The 27,415-nt window shown below is 39.9% G+C and overlaps 1 protein-coding gene across 1 annotated transcript in view; it reads right to left on the bottom strand.

The window, feature by feature from the left end:
* Positions 1–920: 920 nt before the first annotated feature.
* LOC124273205 (glutamate receptor ionotropic, kainate 2-like) overlaps positions 921–27,415 on the bottom strand; it is a 34,322-nt gene continuing 7,827 nt past the window's right edge. The window contains exons 2-13 of the mRNA XM_046708423.1: positions 16,258–16,401; positions 14,708–15,013; positions 14,048–14,232; positions 12,733–12,906; positions 11,369–11,455; positions 10,695–10,880; positions 9,113–9,207; positions 8,290–8,377; positions 6,957–7,281; positions 6,105–6,322; positions 4,080–4,345; positions 921–2,329 (exon numbers count right to left, since the gene is read on the bottom strand). Coding sequence (XP_046564379.1) covers positions 1,999–2,329; positions 4,080–4,345; positions 6,105–6,322; positions 6,957–7,281; positions 8,290–8,377; positions 9,113–9,207; positions 10,695–10,880; positions 11,369–11,455; positions 12,733–12,906; positions 14,048–14,232; positions 14,708–15,013; positions 16,258–16,401 — 2,405 coding nt within the window. The 3' untranslated portion in view covers positions 921–1,998. The remainder of the gene's footprint in view (positions 2,330–4,079; positions 4,346–6,104; positions 6,323–6,956; positions 7,282–8,289; positions 8,378–9,112; positions 9,208–10,694; positions 10,881–11,368; positions 11,456–12,732; positions 12,907–14,047; positions 14,233–14,707; positions 15,014–16,257; positions 16,402–27,415) is intronic.

The raw sequence follows: 27,415 nt of genomic DNA, 5'->3' as shown, positions 1-27,415 counted from the left end.
TACACAAGTGTTTATGAGCCAGCAAGGATCGATATGATTGCTTCATTATCACACGTCCAAATGATGCGTTGCTATGAATCACTGCGAACACAGATCTCCCAGTATTGTCGCGATTTCAATGTGTCTGTTTCTGTTGTGTATGTCGTCATTGTTGTGCCTGTTTCCGAAGTGGATGGCTTCATCATTGTGCCTGTCCTCTCTCTTGTCTTCTTTGTCGGCTATGTCTGTTGGGTCTGCTTCCCTCCTGCGTGTCTGCTGTGCCCGTGTCTGTATTGGGTCTGTTTGCCTCCTGTACGCCTGCTGTGCCCCTGTTTGTATTGGGTCTGGTTGCCTCCTGCGTGTCTGCAGTGCAACCGTCTGTGTTGGTTCCTGATTTTCCCCCTGTGTGTCTGCAGTGCTTATGTCTGTATTGGGTCTTGATTTCCTCCCGTGTGTCTGCTATGTCTGTATTGGGTCTGTTTTCCCTCCCGTGTGCCTGCTATGTCTGTATTGGGTCTGTTTTCCCTCCCGTGTGTCTGCTATGTCTGTATTGTGTCTGTTTTCCCTCCCGTGTGTCTGCTATGTCTGTGTTGGGTCTGTTTCCCTCCCGTGTGCCTGCTATGTCTGTAATGGGTCTGTTTCCCTCCCGTGTGCCTGCTATGTCTGTATTGGGTCTGTTTACCCTCCCGTGTGTCTGCTATGTCTGTGTTGGGTCTGTTTCCCTCCCGTGTGCCTGCTATGTCTGTATTGTGTCTGTTTTCCCTCCCGTGTGTCTGCTATGTCTGTATTGTGTCTGTTTTCCCTCCCGTGTGTCTGCTATGTCTGTAATGGGTCTGTTTCCCTCCCGAGTGCCTGCTATGTCTGTAATGGGTCTGTTTCCCTCCCGTGTGCCTGCTATGTCTGTATTGGGTCTGTTTACCCTCATGTGTGCCTGCTATGTCTGTGTAGGGTCTGTTTCCCTCCCTTGTGCCTGCTATGTCTGTATTGGGTCTGTTTCCCTCCCGTGTGCCTGCTATGTCTGTATTGGGTCTGTTTCCCTCCCGTGTGCCTACTATGTCTGTAATGGGTCTGTTTTCCCTCCCGTGTGCCTGCTATGTCTGTGTTGGGTCTGTCTCCCTCCCGTGTGCCTGCTATGTCTGTAATGGGTCTGTTTTCCTCCCGTGTGTCTGCTATGTCTGTATTTGGTCTGTTTCCCTCCCGTGTGTCTGCTATGTCTGTATTGGGTCTGTTTCCCTCCCGTGTGTCTGCTATGTCTGTATTGGGTCTGTTTCCCTCCCGTGTTTCTGCTATGTCTGTGTTAGGTCTGTTTTCCCTCCCGTGGGTCTGCTATGTCTGTATTGGGTCTGTTTCCTTACCGTGTGTCTGTTATGTCTGTATTGGGTCTGTTTCCCTCCCGTGTGTCTGCTATGTCTGTGTTAGGTCTGTTTTCCCTCCCCGTGGGTCTGCTATATCTGTATTGGGTCTGTTTTCCCTCCCGTGGATCTGCTATAATATCTGCAGTGCCCCTGCCTGTGTAAGGTCTTGATTTCCTCCATTGTGTCCTCCTCCTGTCTGTTCTGCTTCTCTCTGCAGTCTTCTGTCTCTCCTGTGCCTCCTGTCTCTCCATTGTCCGATGTCTCCTACTTCGGATGTAGTTCCGGTGTTGTCAGTAGTCACTACCGTGTGTACAGTAATCTCCAGACAGACGAAGTCAACCACATGATTTGAATCTCAAACATTGGAATTGATATCCGTGATTCGGGATGGTCAACATAGAGAAACATTTGTACGAAATCATTTGGAGGATTTTACTGCTATCTTCTGACAAACGTAGCGTCTCGCGAGACAAAACGATGACATCCTAAGATATATTTGTCATGGAATGCAAAGAGTTTGTCTCCAATATATGAGGTTTTCACATGATATCATTTCCACTGCACATATACACATGTAGTATGTCTGTTGCAAGCAAAATACAGCACACGGCCATTTGCTGGAAATTCCCACAAGAACAGCCCAAACACCCTACCACTCCTGATCTTATTCCGATGTTTTCCGAGAACAACATCCACACACATCCCCAGAAAAGCAACCGGAACACGAATCCTTGCACGAGATTCTTGGACACGATACTCGACATATACAGGTTGGACTTTGACAGGTGTTTCCCTTACACGTCTTCTTGATGATGACCTCACTGCAGAGAATTCCCATGGCGAGAAACAAGCCCGCCCCAGCAGCGTAGAAGGCACTCTGTAACGCCAGCAGGCCGACCTTCTTGGCGGAAGTCGAGGTCTTTTCACAAGTATTTGCTGCCTTCCATTTCTGATACCAAAGCTGAATAAGACCGCCCTCATGGATCCGCAGAAGTCTGAAACATGATTGATTGATTGATTGATTGATTGATTGACGCCGCACCCAGGAACATTCCATCTATATGTCTGCGGTCTGTGAATAATCGAGTGTGGACCAGACAATCCATTGATCAACAGCATGAGTATCGGTCTACGCAGTTGGGATACGATGACATGTGTAAACCATGTCCGCGATCCTCACCACCCGATCCCGTTAGCCGCCTCCTACGACATGCATGGGTTGCTGAAGACCAATTCTAACCCGGATGTTCACGGGTCTCTAAAACATGAATTAGAGCGTGAGTTTAACGCTGTTTTGTGAAACATTATCTCAGTATTATGCCACATTGATGTGGGAGAACTGATTCAGGTCTCTTGCACAGTTCGGTTACTGTGTCAGCAAACCCAGATGCATCATCAGGTTTCAAGCTGGTATTAGTACCCGAAACGCGTTATGCACAACTCACAGCGAACTGTGGTACTTCAGACTACCGTTAGTCTAAGGCCTAACTTCCTTGATCATAAAAATCCTATATTCGTTGTAAACGTCGCTCTCTTCCAAACGGATGTTGACAAACCGTGTTGCAACTTATATACTGTTCAAGATGTCAAACTCACGTACTAATTATTAACTTAAAAGAATGCCAATATCTATTTTACATCTGAGTCACCTGACCTTTAGTGTTAGATAACATATACCTTCATACAGACTTTTGTTAGAGAGACTTAACTGTTTTAGTCTGATATTGATGTTGTTGTTGCATAGACTTACTGTTCAGCGAAGAATTTGGTATAGATACTGTAGTGAGGGAGACTCACTGTCCAGTGAAGAGTCTGATGTTGATACTGTTGTCAAAGATATTTACTGTTCACTGAAGACTCTGGTATACATACTTTAATTTGTTAGAGATACTTACTGTTCAGTAGACAGTCTGGTATTGACACCGTTGTTAAAGGGACTTACTGTTCAGTGGAGAGTCTGGTATTTATATTGTTGTTAAAGATACTTACTGTTCAGTGGAGAGTCTGGTATTGACACCGTTGTTAAAGATACTTACTGTTCAGTGGAGACTCTGGTATTGAAACCGTTGTTGGAGATACTTACTGTTCAGTAGAGAGTCTGGTATTTCTATTGTTGTTAAAGATATTTACTGTTCAGTGGAGAGTCTGGTATTTATATTGTTGTTAAAGATACTTACTGTTCAGTGGAGACTCTGGTATTGAAACCGTTGTTGGAGAGACTTACTGTTCAGTGGAGAGTCTGGTATTTATATTGTTGTTAAAGATACTTACTGTTCAGTGGAGACTCTGGTATTGACACCGTTGTTAAAGAGACTTACTGTTCAGTGGAGAGTCTGGTATTTATATTGTTGTTAAAGATACTTACTGTTCAGTGGAGACTCTGGTATTGACACCGTTGTTGGAGAGACTTACTGTTCAGTGGAGAGTCTCGCATTACTGACTGTGTTAAAGAATTTGTTGGAGAGACTTACTGTTCAGTTAAGAGCTTGTATATTGTTGGACATACTTACTGTTCAGTGGAAAGTCTGGTCATTTATATTGTTGTTAAAGATACTTACTGTTCAGCGGAGACTCTGGTATTGACACCGTTTTTGGAGAGACTAACTGTTCAGTGGAGAGTCTGGTATTTATATTGTTGTTACTGATACTTACTGTTCAGTGGAGAGTCTCGCATTCATACTGTAATTTGTTAGGGAGACTTACTGTTCAGTTAAGGGCTTGTATATTGTTGTTAGACATACTTACTGTTCAGTAAAGATTCTGGTATTCATACTGTTGTTAGGGAAACCAATGCCATATCTCATGGGGTAGAATCGATCACTCAGTCCATATATGTCACAGGATTTGGACAGCCAGAGGTCATAATTCGTCGTGTCCCCGATGAAGGCGTATTTCTCAGTCATCACTTTGCGCATGTGCACATCTAAACTGAGGCTTTGGAAGTCCGGATCAACCATTGTATCCCTCTCAACACCTTGCCATATTCTTTGGAAGTCACTTCTGTTGGACGTCTGTACATAGAAACAGGAGGTTCATATTATGTGAGGTGAGGTTTCTGAGGGTTAACGTATGCGCATGAATATTACACTGACATGGCAAGTGAGTGCGTGCGAGCGGGCAAGGGAGCTTAAGTGATTCCACATACCTGGTCATGACATCGCTAAGCTACTGGCATTGGAGCCTAACGCTTCTTTTAACGTACAACGCGGGAGGGGCTCGAACCGCTGACCTCTCTGATGGACGCATATAGGGCGAGTAGATGTATTCAGCATTTATACAAATTCAATACAACTGCCTACAATGTTATTTGTTCTTGGCCATACAACGGGTTGAAACAAGTCAAAACATGATTACACAACAGTCTCGTTTCCTGCTGGCTGGGTTCCGTCCTGTTGCGCAACTTAGTACAATAACCAGTCCAGAATTTTGAAACCAATTCATTCAACTGGATACATAAATATTAATCAGTATTATTTGATACATCTAAGCACTTGTATATTGCAACACTACGCTACTTCTAAACCTTGCAAACACGTCGTGCAGCGTGCTCTGTCGTACAGCGTGCTCTGACAAACGGAAATCTGGAAATCTCAAAACGAGGCTCTGCCGCTAGAAATGTTTGGCGGTCTGGTACGGACTTGATAGTATATCAAATTACATTGTGCGTTACACAACTACATTGAATAAGCGCGAAAACCACATATCAGGTGTAACCAGTGAGCCAGATGACTTGTGAATCATTTTACGACCTCATCAAACAGGGACTGTGACGTCTTAGTTAAGGTCATGCTGCCTACACCTCGCCATAAAATATAGAAGTACGATGTTATTAAAGTTTAAAATTAAAATTAACTTGTAAATACCATTTTCTTATGAAACAAGGAATTGAAATTCAGTGTAACCATAGTTGTTTGTGGTGTCTCTATTCACTTTCACACGAGAAAATTCGGATCGGCTGAAAAGTAGGTCATTGTCTGAATAGGTTAATGAGACTCATGTTTCGGTTTGGTTTCAGCACAGCCAGATAACCAGGTCTGAACTGAAAATATGACGTTCTTGGCTAGTCAAATGGAAAATGAGATTCACTGAATCATTTGTTATAGTTTGTTTATTCTAATTGAAGGCTGTTAATACATGACGGTGGGTAGTAAAACGGTGGAGTCTGGACCATGCAAACCTGATTAATATTATGAATAACGACCAATACGTTTGGGCTCGATGGCATGCAATCAGATACGACCCACATAATTCTCTTACACCAAGCACAGGTTGTTGTGGAACGTTTCCAACATGGAATCCCTATTGGTTATTGTTGGAGAGTTTGCTGAAAATCTGGATTGCTAACGTTAATTTAATTGTCCATTAAAATATTCAAACAATACCTTAGAAAAGCCAACGCTTGCCATCAAAAGTTGAACTAAGAAATGCCAGTCAAAGACGAAAAAGGTTCTTTTAGCTGAGACACAGGGACAGTCACAATAACAGGCAACCGACGACATATCCACAAAGGTCCATATTAGTACACGCGTTGCGTGTATTTATGCCTAGTAATATTGAATTATGAAAACGTCATTTAACAACTGAAACAAAATTTAATGTCTAAAATATACCACAGGGCCATAATCTGGGACTCGAAACGGTCTTCAGCAACTCATGCTTGTCATCAGAGGCGTAAAGATGCATGTCATCGTATCGCAGATCGGTAGATCGATTGATTGTCTGGTTCTTTCTGTTAGTTACTACTGCGCTCAGTATTATGTGACTACTTACTTCAAACAGTGTTATAACCGCCGACCCTCCTATAAGTCCCCATCTGAACTCAGTCTGGTCTACCATCTCCCCGAGAGTGGAGAAGGGAGGTTTCTCCGTCGTAACAGTAAGAAAGGCTATGAGGTTGCCGCTGTAGGTTGCCGCCAGAATGACCGTCAGCAACCACCAACACGCCAACACCGACCGCCCAGACTGGGTTCTTGGGAGGTATGCGCCACCTTGGGAACCGCAAAAGTTGTTTTCATGGTCATGCGTTTCAAACATATGATTGGTTATCCCAAGAATTTCAAAAATATACAAGTAGACGTGTTCTTCTTAGCTAACGATATGTTAAATAGACCCACTCAGATCGTCATCTGCGTTTGTTAACGTGGGTATTAAATTACCTTCAAGCATTATTAAATTACCTTCAAGGGCAAACATACTGGCTTAATATTATGCGTACAATTACAGGATATATGTTTCCGTGCACAACAAGTCACAATTTGTCCATGCAAAATGTGCCAAATCTCCCACCAACACCACACCACCCCCCTACCCCACCCCCACACACCCTCCCATACCAAACCACCCCACCTCAACCCGGTCAGTGGATCAGTTTGCACAAACTGGGCTGCTTCTATGGGCTAGAACATTTGCTGACACCTTACCATCTCACCCTACCGGGAAACCCTTCGTTACTGGGTTAAATAGTCACTTACCTAAGATTACCCATTATTGTAAGAGAAGACCAAAGACCTAGAAACTCTCCGTGTCAAGGCGCTAAATGAGACCCCAAATCGAATTAATCTCCGCAACTAATTATAATGTTTTCATCTTCTCACTTTGTAACGTATAAAGCTTTCCTCTTACCATTAGCCATGAGGGCACCGAAATGGTACCACAGAATGTCCCCATAACGTATACGAAGTTCGGACAAACGCCTGTCCAGCCAAGCGTTGACCGGATGGACCTCCTCCACCACAAACAGGAACACCGTGGAGAAGATAAGGGAGAACAGGATGCAGATGTGGACCTCGTATCGGAAGGGCGCCACAAGGGTCAACCATTGGTTTTCATCCGGGTCCTGTTTGGCTAGGATGATCATTGAGTGGACGTAGAAATATGGTTGCGTGAAGTCCATCACTGTCTCCCGAGCATCGCTGATTGTTAGGGGCGCAATAATCATGTCGATTCTCTAGAAGAAGTAAGTGAGTATGGTTTTATGGCGCTTTCAGCAATACTCTTTCGGAAAGTGAACCTGATTTCGTATCGAAGTATGACATGTCAGCAATTCAAAATCACATGATGTTTTGTCGTCTAATGCGAGATGTTTTGCGCGTGGTTGTCACCAAACTGGAAAACGTCTTCCTTCGTTTAATGAAACATTTGTCGCTGTGACATTCAGTCAGTTATAATAATAGGTTAGGCATTTATACCACCTTAATCCAGAAAATGCTCAAAGGCGCTTAGCCGTATGCTCTTTTGAACATGAGGGTTTTCAGTTCAGATCTGAAACTTGTGATGTTGGTATTGTCACTTAAGTAGGCTGGAAGTTTGTTCCACAACACAGTGCGTATCACTGTCATAACTGTTTTAACTTTACGCTCAATGGAATGTGTCTCGGCTGTTAACTCGAGACTACACATTCTCTGACTAATCATTCTCTGGCTTTGTCTTTTAATAGAGTATATATACATTCGCATTACAAGAGAATAACCTGTGTAGACTGTGTATTTTGAAAAGGGCAAGCTATATGAATGGACCGCTGAAAATTAGTGGTGACACCATTTATTCGGGAAAAGCGTAATCATGTTCTACCCCACCAGTACCACTCAGTATTATGAGGATTTAGTTATTCTTGCCCTCCAGTAAGTTCTTTGGCTTACTGCTTTTATATGCTTCATCGTTTAACAATAAACACATCAACTGTCTTTAACTACAAACATATTTTTGGTTTTCTTTCTTTCTTTCTTGGTTGGTTGGTTTCGCGAACATCTGGTGTCATCACTAGTTTACCCCAATTCATAAACACATGCCTATGAAATAGTAGGAATCGTACAAAAGACTTTGAAGAGATATTTTATGATTATGGAAAGGGTTTTGTTTCTTTTTTTCAATTATTGAATCGAAAAATATCACATTTAAGTTTGACTATTCTAAAATACTGACTATTTCAGTTTACAACGACGTGATGGTCTCCTACCCCGCTTGCAACATCGCCGACGAGTCCTGTCCACTTGCCGTTGGCCACCCTGCCCCATTCCTGGTCAACGGGCTCAACAAAAACATAACTGGAATAGAATACGATAGGGCATCAGCCTAGAAAATCTCGGTAGTTTTCAAATTAAGTGGGAATGATTTGGGTGAAGTGTGGTGTAATGGGGCATAATTCTCATTCATGACTGTCTGTTTGTGTCCCTGTGGCTGTGCTAGTGTACGTCTCTCTCTCTCTCTCTCTCTCTCTCTCTCTCTCTCTCTCTCTCTCTCTCTCTCTCTCTCTCTCTCTCTCTCTCTCTCTCTCTCTCTCTCTCTCTCTCTCTCACTCTCTCTTTCTCTCTCTCTCTCTCTCTCTCTCTCTCTCTCTCTCTCTCTCTCTCTCTCTCTCTCTCTCTCTCTCTCTCTGAGAGAGAGATATAATGATATATGTTGCAGGGTAACAACAAATCACATCTTTCAGCGTCTTTCGATATCGCAGTCACGAATCGAACAGTTGATCTTCCGCTCTAATGGTTGTCTACACAAAACGCGATCCAGTGTAATGGTTGAGGGAAGGTGCGCGTAACTTTACCGCCGCTCTGAACAATATTTCAGATATCACGGCATAACAAACGTTAAAAATAACGTCAATCGACCTTGACCTCTCTGGTGGAATTCTTGAACACAAGTACGGTCCTGGATTCTGGATTCAAACACGACAAAATCCTCAAAGTTTAAAGATGGAGCTCTGCTTATCAAGCTCAAGCCATGACTTATGATCATCCACTTAATGAGTTAATGTGTACACTTCAGTATTCACCGTTACGTACCTGAAGTTCAGACTTCGGGCTAATTCATTCAGCATGTCCAGGCAGAGGCCATAATAGGTTCGGTTGTCTTCGGACTTGTACACGAATGGAGGCCACTATGGAAACATAGAGGAAATGGAGGCACATTTTATACATGTTTGACAAACATACTTCATTGTTTGACACATCAAAGTTGGGCGGTGTTTGTATCTTTGACGTGGCCAACCATGTTTCCTTCTGGTTCAGGTTGATAGCGTGAGCGGGCGAATGATTCTCCTTTGATGACAAAATACTTCGGCCTTCTAACGGGAGACAACAATTACTAGGCAACCTCAAGAAATCCAAACGACTAATTTTTTGTTTAATGTTTACACATGGGTGATAACATTTGAAAAGTAATTTGTAATTATTTCTGCCTACATAGGTGCAGTTCTAAGATGTCATAATTCGTTTCGTCGACTTCCAGATTCCAAGCCAAGAACAAAACCTGCCCCATCGCCTATCAGAATTACCATTCCAACCTAGAGCCTGTCAGCAATCAGGTGTCCGTCTCGTGAAGAAACAAAAACAACATAGATGTTAGCTTCTCCAGCACCGAGACCATCAAGAACCTCCGCATGTCAATGGCAGATGCACAAGCAGCTCAAAGCCCCAACCCCAGAGAATGTGTATACAAGATCCCCTGCACATGCATCGGTGAAACCCAAACACCAGACTCAAAGAACACCAGACATCTGTCAACAAATTCGACCTGAAAGACGGCATTTCCGAACACATTAGAAAGAACCGAGACCACGCCATGACGTGGAAATCCATTAATTCCTGTCTACCAACAACCATAACTGGCGTCAAAGGAAGCTACAATAGGTCATAGCCATCAGGAGATAACAAACAGCAATCATCCGTGATCAGGGAACATACCTGCCGAGTGCTGTAACTTTGATTTAATTATATGTGATTGCTTCCATGTCTCCGCTATCACCTCTCAGTGCCATTACCCCTTTTTGTCTATTACCTATCAATGCTTGATCACCTAACCGGACTATTTACGCCTAGATTATTTCCTGACTTCTATATGTTCATTGCCATTACTAATGAACGTCAGTGCACTACTAGTTTCCCTTGGTAAGTGCCCACCATTATTATCAAAAAAATCTCCTTCATCTTTTTCATTTACCTGGTGAAGGAGTAAGGATCGTGACGTTGTGGTTCTCATAACAAAGAATTTGACATCAATAAATTGTCACCTTTCAGATTTGTCCTTGTGATGATCAAGCATAATGATCGTGCTAAATGGGTTTTATGAAGTGGTACTCAAAGCGACTTGCATTAGCTCGCGATTCTCTTATTCATTAATTGAAATGCCTTATGTCACAGACTAAAATGGCGTTAAACCCATCAACTTACTCACTCATATGTACGTCAAGGAAGGTTGTTGTTTTTGTTAAAACTATTAAACGCGGAGATGTTGGTTATTAGCCTTTTGAAATTATAGTATGTCGTTTCTATGTTAGATACGAATATATTTGCTTCTAGAATGCCATCTTTGCTAAGTTTTCATGGATATTTGGATTAATTGTTACGTCCTGGGAATATTACCTACCGCCAATATCCCAACTTTGAAGGTTCGGTTATTGTAACCGTATTTGTCAGTTTCGAATATTTCATTTGACAGTCCTCTGCTTTCATTAAGAAGTACTCGACCATTCAGACGCAGCACCTTCCCATGGTGGGTGTCGTGCGTGGTGTAGATGTCGGCAACGGCCGGCGCGGAGGTTGTTATCTGTGTCTGTAAGGAAAATTCATTGTACTGGACATGTAAACCAGGATAACACTGCCTTAAGTGTTTCAAATGGGAGGAACTGCCAGGTTATCATACACAACAAGGGATGAAACCATAAAAAGACGTTGCGAATGACATATAAAACCTATCCTGCGAACAACGGAACCGGTTGTTCAATGACGTCATGTAATTATGACGTACGTTTAAACAGAAAATGGTATTGACATGTCGTAAAAATCTACATGTTCACTTGAAATATAATGCACTGCCTTGAAAACTAACAACAATATACCATACTAAAATTGTATATGTACCCTTCAGTCGTGGTCATACTATTTATAGTTGACCAAATATTATATCAACTGTCGAATAATGAAAGGAGAAAGCAGTATTAGGCCAAATCGGTATATTTTCATTAATGATAATTCTCATAAAATAATGGACAAAAAACCAAAACATTTGGAATTTATTTGTTATTAATTTATTCATCTTACCTGAACGGCATGTTTAGTGAGCTCCACGGCTTGCAGCTTTGAAAGTTGAGAACCATTCGAAATCTGGTTTGTGACTTTCCTAAGACTCTGAAATGATAGAGGGAAATTTCGCTTTCTGTGAAGTATGACATGTTGATGAAATCCATGTAAGTGTAAGTTTTCATAGGATGCATGGGCAATATGTTGGTTGATATCTCCGTCGCATCATTTTGTTCTTTTGTGGCTTTAAACTATAAACATTTCATAATACAAAGGAGCGTGCAATGCAAGGACACTAAGATATACTGTCCTTCAAAAGAAAGCATACATTTGTAGATCAGATTCGACCCCAAAATTACAAACATTACTGAAAACATTCGCCGAAACGCTGCAGGCCTGTATGAAATACAAGATATAATTATTTTTATCCAGCATCATACCTGGGTGTATTCTTTCTTTTGGCGGCTGTTTATATCCATTATAATTCGGTGGGGTAGTCTAGTGGTTAAAGCGTCATGCCGAATTCCCGGCTTCGATTCCCCACATGGATACAATGTGTGAAGCCTATTTCTGGTTCCCCCCCCGCCGTGATATTGTGGGAATAATCAAGCAGATTCCATCTGTGTAGCCGATTACGAATCACTCGTAACTCGTGATTGTAATCTTCTAATTACTCCCCGTGAAACGCTAACAATGCTCTGTCGTGACCCGGGTTCGATTCCCCACATGGATACAATGTGTGAAGCCTATGTCTGGTTTCCCCCGCCGTGATATTGTGGAAATATTGCTAAACGTGGCGTAAAACGTAACCCACTTATACACATTGTGAGTATGTGTGGTTATGTTGGATATATCAGACAGAGATGCACCTGAGTCTGAATTCGGAAATCTCAATTACAATTATATATACAAATAAAATACATGCCCTCGAGTTTGTTATTACTTTAAAGACAATATTAATGGGGGAAAACAACTTTGATCAACTTATTAAAACAATTACTTTAGTATTGAACCAGTTGTTTAACCTTGTCAGACCTGCAAGTTTATGTCAGTATTACAATTCTAATTTCAAGTTGGATGAAGAAACTGAGAAATCAATTTTTTTTTTCCATTTTATTACAGAACCAGGTAGTTTTTTTTATCATAGGTGTTGTGTCTTTAAGTTTGTTTGTTTGTTTGTTTGTTTAAGTTTTCAGGCGTGTTTTGTTCTTAGGGATTTTTGAAGTTGCTGCTTGTTGCTGTTGTTGCTGTTGTTGTTTAAAACGGCACTTAGCAATTATCCAACCAATCTCGTTATTCGCCTCCTACAAGCATAATAAGCCTGAAATCAGCTCTAACCAGTATGTTCACGGGTAGTCATGTCTTGGTGAAATTCTACTACTTACAAATACGGGATACTTCTGTTGGCATGGGTGAAAGTGGAGGACGGATACATCAGCAGAATGGTCTAGATCCGGCGGCAGGGTCTGCTCGGTACTATCTCCTTCAGTCGATACCAACAGCCATCGAGATCTCTTCATTACTGTGCTCTTGCTGATGTCCGTCTTCAGCGACACGACCTGTACTTTGAATGATTGTAAAGGTTGTTAAGAGGAGGACCCAAGTATAAAATAGTACATCCTTGATGCAAGAATATGCTACAGAGTTATTCGACCTACCTATAATATAGCGATTCAATAGAATTAAGATTCCTCTAATAACACCGGCGACTGTTAAGCTACACGGAAACTTGTTGGTTGTCATACTGTGACAAATGCTGTTTTTCCTATTATAACAAGCGAGTGATGTCCGTCGCGTATGACGTTGATGTCTGTGCACGTAAAGACGAACGTAATAATTATAAGGCACATACTGTAATGATTATGACCCATGACATGATTCTGATGGATGTAATGCAATAACTGAGACACATGTGATGAAACTAACGTACTGTAATCCTACGATGCATGTAATATTTTTAAACAAATGTAATGGCATTATTGTGATACCATGCAATAAAATGATTGTGAAGCATGGAATGAAATGTTTGTAACTAGCGTGATGCAATTATTGTGAAGCATGGAATGGAATGGAATGATTGTAACTAGCGCGATGCAATGATTCTGACGGATGGAATGCCAATGATTATGCCACATGTTATGAACATGATTATGGTTGTAACAAAATTATTGCAATTAGCGTAATTAATGGTGACGCATGAATGAGGGAGTGAGTTTGGTTTTACGCCGCTTTTAGCAATATTCCAGCAATATCACGGCGGGGGACACCAGAAATGGGCCTTACACATATACCCATGTTGGGAATCAAACCCGGGTCTTCGGCGTGAAGAGCAAACGCTTTAACCACTAGGCTACCCCACCGCCCCATGACGCATGAAATGATTGTAACTAACGTGATGAAACGTCCGCTTGCGATAGACGTTAGATTATGATTGTGGCTGATGTAGCAATATGTCTCTTAAGGCCAAGAAATACTACGATTGTAAGGTAAGTTTGATAATATAGTGATGCATGTATTGAAATTTTTTAAAAGTTTGATGACATTTTTATTTTGATGGCTATTATAATACGATACTGTCAAATTCATGTTTGCAATTATATTATATACATCAGGCTAAGTCAATTGTAAGCATGTTAGTCAGATGTACAAATCTTACGAGAACATGGGAAATCTTCACATACTGGCATATGTAAACCTTACCTGAGCCATGATGTTATAAAGGCAATCAGAAGAACAAATGGCGATGAAGTTCAGATGCTGTTCTTCTATCGCTTTGAATATATCCTTCAGACTCTCCTTGGTAGAAAAGTTACCATTTTGGTCCACAGTTAAAGATACAGTCTTTTTAACATGCGATGGAAATCTGTTGGATATTGTCGCAATATCTGTGAAAAAAGTTAGTGTATGATATTATAAATCACTGTTAACAGCACGAACTCATATTCGAGTGAGTCTAAACATTCAGATAATGGCGATTCAGTTTCCGATCACTCCTATGACCATATGTCCATTCGCAAGCTCTAATACAGCTCCAATATTATTTCAGGCGGCTCAGAATCCTCCCTCTCTATTTGTACCCAAAGCAAATCGTGTTTTCTTGAGCAGTGCGAATTTTATCATGACAAAATATGGATGTGAATACATGACACTTTTATGGATAACAACTTCTTTTATTCTTTACACGACGTTTCAGAGCTAATTCTTGCTCCTTCATTCACCTGATGTAGGAGCAAGAATTAGCTCTGAAACGTCGTGTAAAGAATAAAAAGAAGTTGTTATCCATAAAAGTGTCATGTATTCATGTTCGTCCAACTTCTAAATTCCTTTCAAAAATATGGATGATGTAACAAAACGTCCTACCTTCACTTGATGTCGTGACCACTATGTACGACTCGGCATTTTCTCTGCTCAGTATGTAATTCAAAGTGGTAAGGAAACTATCATCAAGAGTAAACGACACACTCAGTTGAGGAAAATACTGCTCGATGGCTCCAGGCAACATCTGCATGTCCCGTATGTAGACAGGACACCGTGTCTTCAGCAGGTAAGTGCAGTTGTGAAAGATGATACCACATTGAGGGATAACTGAAGAATGGCGGTCAAGGTAATTCGCACGACAAGCTTCCGGAGTCGTCTCAATTAAAACGTCACCTTTGAGGGACCGAACTGAAGAAAAGAGGGAGGCACGTATTTTAAATGATTATACAAGCACACACATTTGAATTGTAGGTCACTAATAAGTAAAAGGGCTAGCCACCAAAATTTCAAAGATGGGCACGAGCCATCAAAAATTCAAAGATGGACACGAGCCATCAAAAATTCAAAGATGGGCACGAGCCACCAAAATTTCAAAGATGGCCACTATTTAAATGGTAAACTTGTATGCGTAACGGTACCCGGGAAGGGTATTTACTGTTTTAAATTAACTTTATTCGCTTATTAATTCGATAGCTGGTTTTCACCTGGGGCGTTTGCATTGTCCAATGTATATTTGCAGTTATTGATGAAGTCATTCGGTCCACTGGTTTCAACTGTTTTACCCACATGAAGCTTTTAGGGGTAATTGATGGTTATTACCACTATTTGATGTCACATCAAACAATTCAACAAAGAAATCGACTTGCACTTTAAATGTATATATTTTATTTGGCCTAATACCTTGGGGAATTGATTTCATGCAGTTCATTGCAAGTAGTGTTCTTTTATAATGTGATTAATTCTACATCATGCGCTATGATGGATGTTGGAATGCCGGTAGCTTATTTTAGACGGGTTCATTTAAGTACACCTGCACCTGTCGATTGCGAGATGATATCAACCCTAGAGAATGTCAATCAATAACAACATGGAACAGTAGGGGACGTTAATGGATTGTATTGGATGTCATGTCACTCAGTTCGTGAAGCCTACAATCATCATCACGATTGTACCACAACCAAACAAAAGGTCTGATTAATCTTTCACAGTCAATCAGAAGACCTGGAATATATATGTTCATATGTACAATTCAGTGTTGGTAGAATCGACGCAGCACACGGGTTATCAACCTGAAGTCGAGAAAATAACCTCTAATGCTCTGTAAATTACACATTTTCGTAGAATCGAGGCAGCACAAGGTTTATCAACCGAAGGCAAGAAAATCTTCTTTACATGTAAATGGCATTGTATATTCATCTACTGCTCTGTAAATCACATAAAATCGTCATTACCTGAACATTTGAAAAAATGCATGTTATATGCACACATCTAAAATAATTATCTGATCAAGCAGAATGTCAAGGTGGCATGACACGCGTAAACTCTTTAAAAGACGCTATTGACATTTTATCACATTCACGGGATTACCACACACTGGCGAAAAGATTGTGCGGTGTTAGATATACATCGTGGAATAATGAAGGTTGTAATACCTGCTTTAGCTCTGGCGAAAAGATTGCCTGCTGGTAGTCTGGTCCAGGAGATGTTCAGAAAGCGATGATCTTCATCCAGAAGGATGTTTTGTTGGCATTGGAGTTCCTCTGGACAGTGTGGTGCTCCATTCTGTATCAGTATGTCTACAAACAAAGAAGTCGTTCTAAATGTTTGGTTTTGTTGTTTAACGCCACAATAGTGATATTGCAGCTGTATGACAGCGGGCTGTAAATAAACAAACTGATGGAATTGGGGTAAGGGAGTTTAGTTTTACGCCGTACTCAGCAATATTCCAGCTATATGGCGGCGGTCTGTAAAAATCGAGTCTGGACCAGACAATCCAGTAATCAACACCATGAGCATCGATCTACGCAATTGGAATACGATGATATGTGTCAACCAAGTCAGCGAGCCTGACCTGCCGATCCCGTTAGTTGCCTCTTACGACAAGCATGGGTTACTGAAGATCAATTCTAACCCGGGTCGACAATCCACTGGTTTGGCATTATGAGCATCGATGTAGACAACTGGGATGCGAAGAGATGCATCAACCAAGATAGCAATCCAGAGCACCCGAATCAGTTGGTCTCCACATGGGTACAATGTTTGAATGGGTTCTGAAGATCAATTCTAACCCGGATATTCACGGGTCTGATGGAACCGGTGACGTCCCAATTGAAACGGAATTATTCTGACGAATGTCAGGGTGTAGTAACTGGTTGGTCTGTTTGTTATTAAAGCCGCACTCAGCAATATTCCAGCTACATTACGTCGGTCTAAATAATCGAATCTGGACAGACAGCGGAGTTACTGCCATCATAAGCATCGATCTATACAACTCAGATGAGCCAAGTCAGCAATCCTCACCATCTGATTCCGTCAGTCACCTCTTTCGACAGTCTACATAACTGAAACACCGTTTAAAGAGGTTAACCTATGTGTTTAAAGCTTTCAGACGTTATGAAACCAAACCCACTACTTTAAGTGACATTACGAATTGACTGTAGGCTCCACGCACGAGAAGTATTTTCGTTCTGTACACTTACATTATTCTCTGTTAGCCACGAGTCATAGCTGCATAACACTGAATGTATAGTCTTGACGTGTTCGTAAAATAAGAAGACACAAAAACTTTTTCATGCCATAATCACTCATCGCGGAAGAGAATTCTCTCCATCAATTCAACATAATTCAAACATTAATGCGCCTTAGATCTCTGGGCTATCTTATTTTGTGTCTTTTTATTTATTTTTAGTTAAGTTTATTATTTATTTTGTTTTGTGTTTTGTGTAATTTGTTCCGATTGTTTGTGAGGCGTTTGAAGGGAATAGGTCTTGGTGATTTTGTTTGTTGGGTTTTGTTGTATTTTAGTTGTGGAGGGGAAGGGGGTCTCTAAGAATTATACTGAAACGCTGTCAGTTTCTTTCAGTCATCCAATTTTAAACCCTTACTGACCCATTGAAACAGGACAAATGAAGTTGCGCCCAAAAACAGCCACCAACTGCTTATGTGAGCGCTATATCTGTACATCCATCCTTAAATTAATTCGAATTGACAAGTGATTTATTCCTTTTAACACATAAAAATACATCCACTGTTTACAATACAATGAAACGTATTTCTTAAGTTTCTTCCCTGTATCATGAAATAATTATATACAACGTAAAGAAATCCACAACGCACACAGAGTGTTGTATTGCCCATTCTCATGTAGATCGAGACGTCTAATCTCAGGGGCATTGAGGAATGAACGTTTAATTACACCTGTGACTGGCGGATGCTGAACGAAAATAGCATTTGGCTTGTCATTGTTGCTCTAATGAATATTTAAAGATCAGCTAAAAGACAGTCATGTGTTCGATACTGACGAACAATGAAGGATGTCATGCGGTGCGAGGTAACTTCAAATGTCAGTAGGTGGTTGTAACAGAATCGTGCATCCAACATCTACAGTTCTATCTTTAATATTTAGATGTCGTGTATGAACAAGTCATAGAAGTGCAAATTTCAGAAGCAAGTGGGTAAGTTGTTTTGTGTGTGTTTGATCATGCCTCGCTCGCAGAATGACGAAATCGCATTTTGAAGAAAAGGATTCAGTACGCATGAAGAATGTATGTAACTCTAGTCACGAATACTGGCTGGACTGTAACATGCAATATTAAATAGTGTTGAGTTGTTGAAGCGTCATGTTGTATTGCTAACGTCAATATCAGACCCATGTGCTGCCGACCCCTGAAGATTCGGGTTAGAACAGATCTTCAGCAACCCATGCTGAGACGACTAATCGGATCGGCTGGTCAGGCTCGCTGACTTGGTTGACACATTTCATTGTATCCCAGTTGCGTAGATCGATGCTCATTATGTTGACCAGTGATTGTCTGGTCCAGACTCGATTATATACTCTTCAAATAAAGTAGGGGAACCTGAACTTTTAATTTAGATAAGAAGTTTAAGCGTTTATAAACTTTTCAAAGAAACGCACCACCAGTTCTCTTTATCGCCACCCCTAACCACAGATGGGATGCACGTCGATTATATACACGTGCATGGGGTGTCATTCAAATAAAGTAGGGAACCTGAACTTTTAATTTAGATGACACATTTCATTGTATCCCAGTTGCGTAGATCGATGCTCATTATGTTGACCAGTGATTGTCTGGTCCAGACTCGATTATATACTCTTCAAATAAAGTAGGGGAACCTGAACTTTTAATTTAGATAAGAAGTTTAAGCGTTTATAAACTTTTCAAAGAAACGCACCACCATTTCTCTTTATCGCCACCCCTAACCACAACGCATGGGATGCACGTGCACAACGCAGTAGCGCCATACACGTGCATGGGGTGTCATTCTTGAGTTTTGACAGTTTTCCAAAAGGTCGATCAATCACTGTGGATCAATAATTTTGACAATCATCTTGTATGACACAATTGTTAGTGTTTGTTTTGTTTGAAAATGAAAATGAAAATTTCACGCCATACACCAATCATCTTTCAAGAGCGATGACTGTACAAACAACTATGGTCATAACGAAGTGCAAGTGGTAGTGCACTCTCAAAACATTCATTATTATCATGTCAACATTGATTGACTCCGATATATCTCCCAATTTTTTCAATCCTAAATTAGACCCGTGAAGGTCCGGGTTAGAATGAACCTTCAGTAACCCATGCTTGTCGTAAGAGGCGAATAACAGGATCGGGTGGTCAGACTCGCTGGCTTGGTTGACACATGTCATCGGTTCCCAATTGCGCAGATCGATGCTCATGCTGTTGATCACTGGATTGTCCGGTCTACATTCGATTATTTACAGACCGCCGCCATGTAGCTGGAATATTGCTGAGTGTGGCGTAAAACTAAACTCACTCACTCACAATCGTGAATTAAAAACGAAGTTCCCCTTCATTTTTGGTGCCATGCGATCTTCTGTTCTGCGCATTAGTCACACATGAGATGATGTTAGGCAACGTTGATCACGGAGAACCCTCATCCATTACATGGGCAGGAGACATATTGTACTATTATGTTTAATGCATAATTGTTCGTCATACTCCACTTGACATGCGCATGAAGCACAATGTTGGCAAAGACACGTTTGCATCTATCTATCTATCTATCTATCTATATAGATATCTATCTATCTATCTATCTATAGATAGATTATTGATGCAAACTATTATACATATATATATTATATATATATGCATAGATATATAGATGTATCGTATTGTGTGTGTGTATATCAATATATATATATATATCGGAGCCGATCTGAGATATTTCTTTCGTTGAAAAAGTTAAACGTTATGTTTCCACAAGTGGTGTTAGCCGAGTGAAGCAAGTGCAAACCAAGAAACGAGGTGCTACGGGGTACGTTATACTGTATTAATCTGTACTAGGCAATGACGACTGACATGCATCATGACGTCGGTTACCAAGGGTACGTTTGATTACGAAGGGGCAGACTACAATGGCGTAGTGATGTCAATACAGTGTGACGTAATAAAAAAAATCGCCTGATAAAGTTCTTTCGGCGCCTTTGCATTTTAGAATATATGACGTACTCATTGCACACCTCTCCCCACGGTATTTCTACCCATGCCTAGAATGAAAAGATTGTTTGCATTATAAATAGCTGTTATTTTAGAGCTAATGTAGTTACAGAGCATGCGGTTTATGCCATCACGTGAACTCTAATTACAAAAGGTGCCGCCGTGAAGCTAATAGGTGTGAGCTAAGTGTGAGCTATGTTCAGGGTGTATGGTGAAATGAACACTTTTGAATGCACTGAAGGTTGGACAGTCACACCCCAACATATTCCACTTCAATGACATCCTGAAGCAAGAACAGTGCCACACAGAGATTGTCATATTTTTTAATATAAACATATTTTTTTCATGAAATATAAACATAACATGAATAAGGATTGGCACAACAAGCCAACGGCTTATGTAAGTGCCGCTCCATCAAATATAACACAATACAATCAATAATTAATTTCAAACAAAGTACAGAAGCAATTATTTCCACAAAGGCATGAAATGCACAATAATAGGAAAAGTCTACAAAATTACATTAAATGGTTCATAGTAATTGCATACATAAGAGTTTAGAATAATTTGAATCTATTTGAAAGTACATGTAGTATGTATTTATGAACAGAGTCAAGAATAAGCTGATTAATTCTGGCAGAAAACTCCAATTGAGTATGCCGATGCCGTGTCTGGTTGGACTTTTTAGTCTGGTATATGTTTGTTACTGAGTGATCTGTGTATAACAATTATTTCACATGTTATAAGTAAGTTAAAAGCATCATGTGAAAATATGTTATATTGAAAGTATATTCAGTCATTGTATGTTAAGTCATGGTTGATGTGTATAAAAATATACGTTTAAAAATATATGTTGAGATGACCCCCACCTAATCCTATTGTTCTACCAATTACCACACCTGACTGTACAACCTAATTTAAACAATAGGAGGTGGCAAATCAGGAAGACCCCCATCAAGCGTACCTAGCTTAGACAACGTGTTAGTTCTATAGTTTGTCAATCCCCAGGTCCATTACCGGGCTCTCAGTGAGCCATGAACATATCTCTTGTAGGTATGCATGATACCCTCAACCGCACCCGGTTAGAGAACCAAGGGAATCGTATCTGTTTGCGCTTGTAGAGAACTGGCGGTTATAATCGATGGTTCTGAGTGGGTAATTCTTCAAGCAATGGACAATGTGATTGCTGGGGTACCCCAGGGGACACCATGGCCAACATGGAAAAGATATCAATCAATACGTTTCCAAAAACATGTCTGAAGAGACAATACTAATCGTGGTTTCAATTTCACATTGGTATCCCACTGGAGAAGGAAGTACCCAAGATCAGTCATAATGTTCATTTCAATCGGTGCACATTCAGGTTCTGGCTTTTTAAGCATTGTTCTGTGATTCCCATAAAAGCATGGTCACGCACAGGATGTAAACGTTCTTGCATGAAAATAAAATGTAATTCATGACATCGGGAATAGGACTATAATGCATGTTTACATTAGATCCCGGTATAAACAGAAACAAACACACAACGGCAACGTCAACGTCAACGTCAGAGACGATTATCGCCCGAAACAGATTGGTCCGGGCGTAAACAAATAAATGCGGAAAACACATTTTTTTGTCAAAGAAATCACTGCCAGAGATGATTATTGTTTCCGACTGTTTCATTAGCGTGTGTTACAGAATCGTCAAAATAACAGCCCATATTATCAGACTGACAATTATAATCACTGACAATCTGTGATGACACCAGTGGACAGTGAAAAAGGTTAGCACGTCCTGACAAGCATCCGCCACTTACACAATTGTAAGTCTGTTTATTGCTTGTCTTGTGAACAACCAGGAGATCCAGTGATAAGTCAGAAAATCAGTTGAAATAATGGCGCTTTTATTGTTTTTGTTCGAACTAAAATCGATATGTTAATATTTGTATTACGTCTTCTGTGAACAAGTGCAGAGATTTTGCTGTGGAAAAACAAAAACGTTTTAGAAATACGCTTCCTTTATCGGCTGAACAAATAGGAAAAGCAACCAAACAGAGCACCTTGTGTATATTAGTTCCTTTCTATTTCTTGTATGTGCAAATGTCAAATATCTCCCCTTTAGAATCCTCCCGTGACTGTTTGACATATGAAAATAATTGTTCTCATCACCTTTGCAGCGTTTTTAATGGCAATACACATCTTATTTACATGAGTAGCCTGCTGTTTCGTTTGACCCCATTTAACATAACATAGAGACCATGGCCAACATAACACAGAGGCCATTGTAGGCATAATACAGAAGCCACTGTTAACAAATTGTTAAAGGGCAAGTTAACACGAAAACTAACCTTTTTGTCTTGCACTTTTTTATCATAAAAGGTGTTTGTCAAGAAGTTGTATACTAGCCAAAACAGTACATGTATCAGAAGTAACTAATTTATTTTTTGCGTTATATCGATTCAATTTTTTCAAATTAACAGAGAGTTCTATGTCCATAATAAACACACCATGGCTTATGTCCCTTGGAAATGACGTCATTGGTGCCCAACTGACAAACGAATGACTTTGTTAGAACTTATTAGACCCATTTCACGTGGTGCAGGTATAGGTGTGGTTCTTGTGTCTCAATGCGCAGGCTACTGTTTTAATCCAGCTGTTGCCTGGCGGTCAGCTGGTCAGTTCCACACTGTGATGACGTTGCAGTTTGAAAAAACGTATACATTGTTCAAAAATTGTATAACCAATTGTACAACCAAATTGTATAATCTTCAACCTGAGTCGGTCGTTTTTTCCAACAGTATCTTTTTTCACAAATACTAAAACGTATGTGCACTACATCTAGCTTGCCATCGGTGAATATGCCGGCATTCTACGTTTGCTACTTAATTCCTACATAAATCGTACGATATATGTCCCTCCTCTTCCACCTTCACTTTGATAACGTACCACATCCAAATATACCACGAAGATAAATGCAATTTGCAGTTTTGAATTCTGTTTGAAATTCGTTTTTCTATGATATCATCCGCCCATTGTGGAGCAAATATACTGAACATTACATGCATCGTAAATCTCGCCAGTTTTGACACATTACTAAATCACCATTCACTTCATTTTGCGTAATTTATAGTATGTCTTAATTCAAATGTCAAATTTTACTGTGAGAACTGAATTTAAAAGAAAGAAAACCCGTATCAGTGTGATCAGCGGTAGTTTTGTTGTTGTTGTTTGATCGAATCACTAATGCTCATTCTAAAACATTGTCGATGAACCGAGAATCTCTGAGAATATTTTGGAAATCTACGCAAACAAAATTAACGTCAAAGTGAATTTTCAGCCATATCACGCCACATGTATGTCGGTTATGTTTCGCCCATAAAATCAATTGTATAATTCAACACCATCTTCCTTACATGAATCCCTGAATTTTTCATACAGTTCAAAATAAACTGACAAATGGACTTTGTCACCAATACCAAGTGTTTCAGTGAAATCTACCGAAATATATAAGATGCCGCGCTGTGAAAGACCACTTGTTAGAAATGTACTTGTTGCATACACTTGCTCATTAGTTTTAGAACATGCATGGGAAAGGTATCGTAGCAAGCGATAGTTAAGTAAAATAGGTGTATTCCCATGATTTCCTAGATTCCTCACACCATATTAAAGTTTCTGAAAGCGTGACGCCATGACTGAAGCAAACTCACGCACACCGACGATGGTACTTCATTTAATTTCTGACTATTTCCCTTGGTCACAATGAAAACAAAAAGAACATAACAACCAGTAGACTGTCAGAATGTTTCGGATTACTTACATGTCACATTTATGCATATACGTTGCTTGAAACAACGAAAGTTTCCTTCGAAAGATCCGGCGTACTCGTGTCATTGAACACGCCATTTTGAAAAAGTCGCTTCCCGATAGACCACACTCTCCTACCCAGAGTTCCATGCGGCCAGCCAGCATAGTACCTCTGCCACAGGCCAGAAAAATGTGACGATTCGTCACATCTTGCAATGTCCATTCAATATAGTGTACAGATTTCTTTTACTCTTTTATTTTTGACGAGTCTACACATCTAACTAAACATCTTTAATAGAATGAATTAGTTTCACTGAGAAAATATCCAAAAACATGTAACACTATTTCGATTTGCGTAGCGATCCTTTGTTTACATAGGTTGTACGGCTCCACGTTCTGTCATCGAAGCCGACGGTGAGAAAACGATGCAGCCAGTTTAATATATAAATATGTGCTGTCATAGACCTAACTGTCGCAGTTGGGGAAGAATATATATGTAACAATGTAAAACAATATGAAGAGAGCGCCGGAAAGCTTTCGTGAGTCCAGTCTCTTCTTATTATGAATATGCGCGTTTGATTACAAACAAGAGAAAAGTCCGGTCACGTGATATGCAAATTAGCCTGTGGCAGTGATGTTATGTTAAGTCATCGCTGTGCCGGAGTGTGGATAGACCATTCTTAGCCAATATGCATGACCTCGAGGTCAAATCGAAAGCGAGGCTTAAATAGGTTGACCCAACCTTGAAAATGGCCACCTCGAAAAGTAAAGATTACTGCTGTGTGCCTTTGCGTTGGAGTGATGCCCGTAAGGATTTTACGGTATCTTTTCAACATATTCCCAAGAATAAGATCATAAGAAGGCAGTGGTTGACGAAAATACGGAGAGATCCTGGAAAATGTAAGTACAAAATAATTACGGCACATGGCATAGTCTAGAGATCTGCCGTGAAATGTACAAACTGTTCACTATGCAAGGTTTTAATATTAGGGGCACATGTACAATGTGAATGTCACATACACACACAAACACTTTCACACACACACACACACACACACACACACACACACACACACACACACACACAACACACACATTGTCATGTTCAAAATCAGTGACCACCCCCCTAGTTCATATGTACAAATTGACCCTTCCCCCTGCCTCCCAAAACAAACTGGGAGACACCCCGACCCCCACAAACACCGCACCTAAAATCATCATCACCCCCTAGTCATAAATTATGAACGGTTCATTATATTTTTTTTATAGCATATGGACATATGGAGACACTCTTGTCATGGTGGCAAGGGAATTTTATTTGCAAATATTCTGTATCAGTGAAATTAGACTGGCTGCAAATCAAAGTAACATTTCAAGTACATGTATATGCAGGACACACACATGCTGTTAAAAAAATCTTAAATATGTACTTTCAAAATTACTGCATACTGACCAGTACTTCAGGGATACAGGACATATTACTGGACAATCTAATTACAACAACTGAAATATATTTAGTGTTTAAAATCCATTTCAGATGCTGCTAATAACGAGTCAGAGAGCATGTCACCAGCTCAGGAACCTCCCATAAGGAAGCTACCACAGTCACCATCTCAGATACAGTAAGAATGTCAGATCGTATTAAGTTAATTTTGCCATCTGACATGGTTTTAAAGAATTTAATACAACTGAACTTTATTATACTATGTTATTTACATATAAAAATATTGATTGCCTATACTGTCTAAAATATGAAATGGTGTTAGCCTCTATTCCTTGATGTATATTTGTAATTCCAGAGATGCTATGTTATTTACATATAAAAATATTGATTGCCCATACTCTTTAAAATATGAAATGATGTTTGCCTCTACTCCTTGATGTATATTTGTAATTCCAGAGATATATTTATTGTTTGTGTGGTCGAGGAGATAATAGTGATGCTTTACAATGCTTATATTACAGTGAAGCAGAGAGTGATACAGCAGCCACTGACCCCCAGTCCAACATAGAACAACTCCATCAAAATTACATGAACAGGAGAGGCAACTCAAGGAAATGGTTGACAAAATGGTAAAATTGAACAGAAAACTTGAACTTGAAAAGTTTGGAGTTTGTAAATTCATGTATGATGATATAAAATGATTGAACATTTTACAGTATTCCATCATTTCAAACATTGGCACTGATTAGCTGGAACCTTTTCATTTGTTGAATATCTTCCCAGGTTTTGTGAAGTACCTTGCCCAAACAGCACAAGAATTGACAGACATGAATGTAAATGAAATTGTTTCATGCTTTTGTGTTGTGTAAATGATGGATGAAAAAAGAGACAGCTGTAATACATACACATTGATGGATTTAACTGAATAATAGAAAGGTATTTCATAATGGCATAGTTGTAGATGTAACTCATTTGCTGCTGTTTAATTAATTAATAATTGATGAAAAAGAATGTATTTCATCCTGTTTGAAAAGAGTTAGATGGGAACCAGAAAAACCAGGTAAGAGATTATGATAATGTGTAAGGGGAGAAAACTATGATAAATTATGAATTGATCCAGCTGTAATTGTTGCCATTCGTGTCAGACTAATCTAAAAAGATATTTCTATTATTGTGAATGTGTCTATTGTTATTGGACTTTTAAGACACCATTTCAGAATAAATATTTATGAACTGCACTCCAGGTGTTCGTTATTTATTTAGGTTAATTGTTTGCTGTAGCGTGAATCCTGTTATGTTAATCTGATAATATGTTCTCCTTAAAAAGGTCTTCAGTTACAGTGGTACAGAATAAATACACCTGATCTACAATAAATAGGTACAACTGAAATATATGCGTGAATAAATACACTATATCTATAAAACAAGAGTCGATAGAACAAAACATTTTAAACAGAAAAAATACCAAACAAATAATTTCATCACATGAATAATACAATTTTGTTTGGTCCAGATCCACTCGAGGAGAGCTATCTGGATCTACATATTACTTATAATCTCGATTATCCAGCTCAAGAATTAACAACACTACTCCCATGTGGAAGCGGATGATTTGAATCCAGGTCAGGAAATACGTTGAGTCTTTTGCTTTGTTTATGTTGATAAAGTAAACGTAATTGACTTCCCTTGGTAATATTTCCACTATTGTGACTTTAGAGTAGCTTCCCTTTATAAATGCTGCACACCATGGTAAACGTTAACCTAGATATCTAGGTCATATGACTTATCGTGATGTGCCGTGAAGTACAGTAATTATTCACCCTTCAATCCGTGGATATGCTACAGAAACATATTTGTAGCCCTTTCACATTTCTCT

The sequence above is a fragment of the Haliotis rubra genome, unplaced genomic scaffold (assembly GCF_003918875.1).
Source record: "Haliotis rubra isolate DU_JTF1 unplaced genomic scaffold, ASM391887v1 Scf178, whole genome shotgun sequence".
NCBI classification, from domain to species: Eukaryota; Metazoa; Mollusca; class Gastropoda; order Lepetellida; family Haliotidae; genus Haliotis; species Haliotis rubra.
The sequence above is the reverse complement of the archived record's forward strand: the minus strand, read 5'-3'. Positions and strand labels throughout refer to the sequence as shown.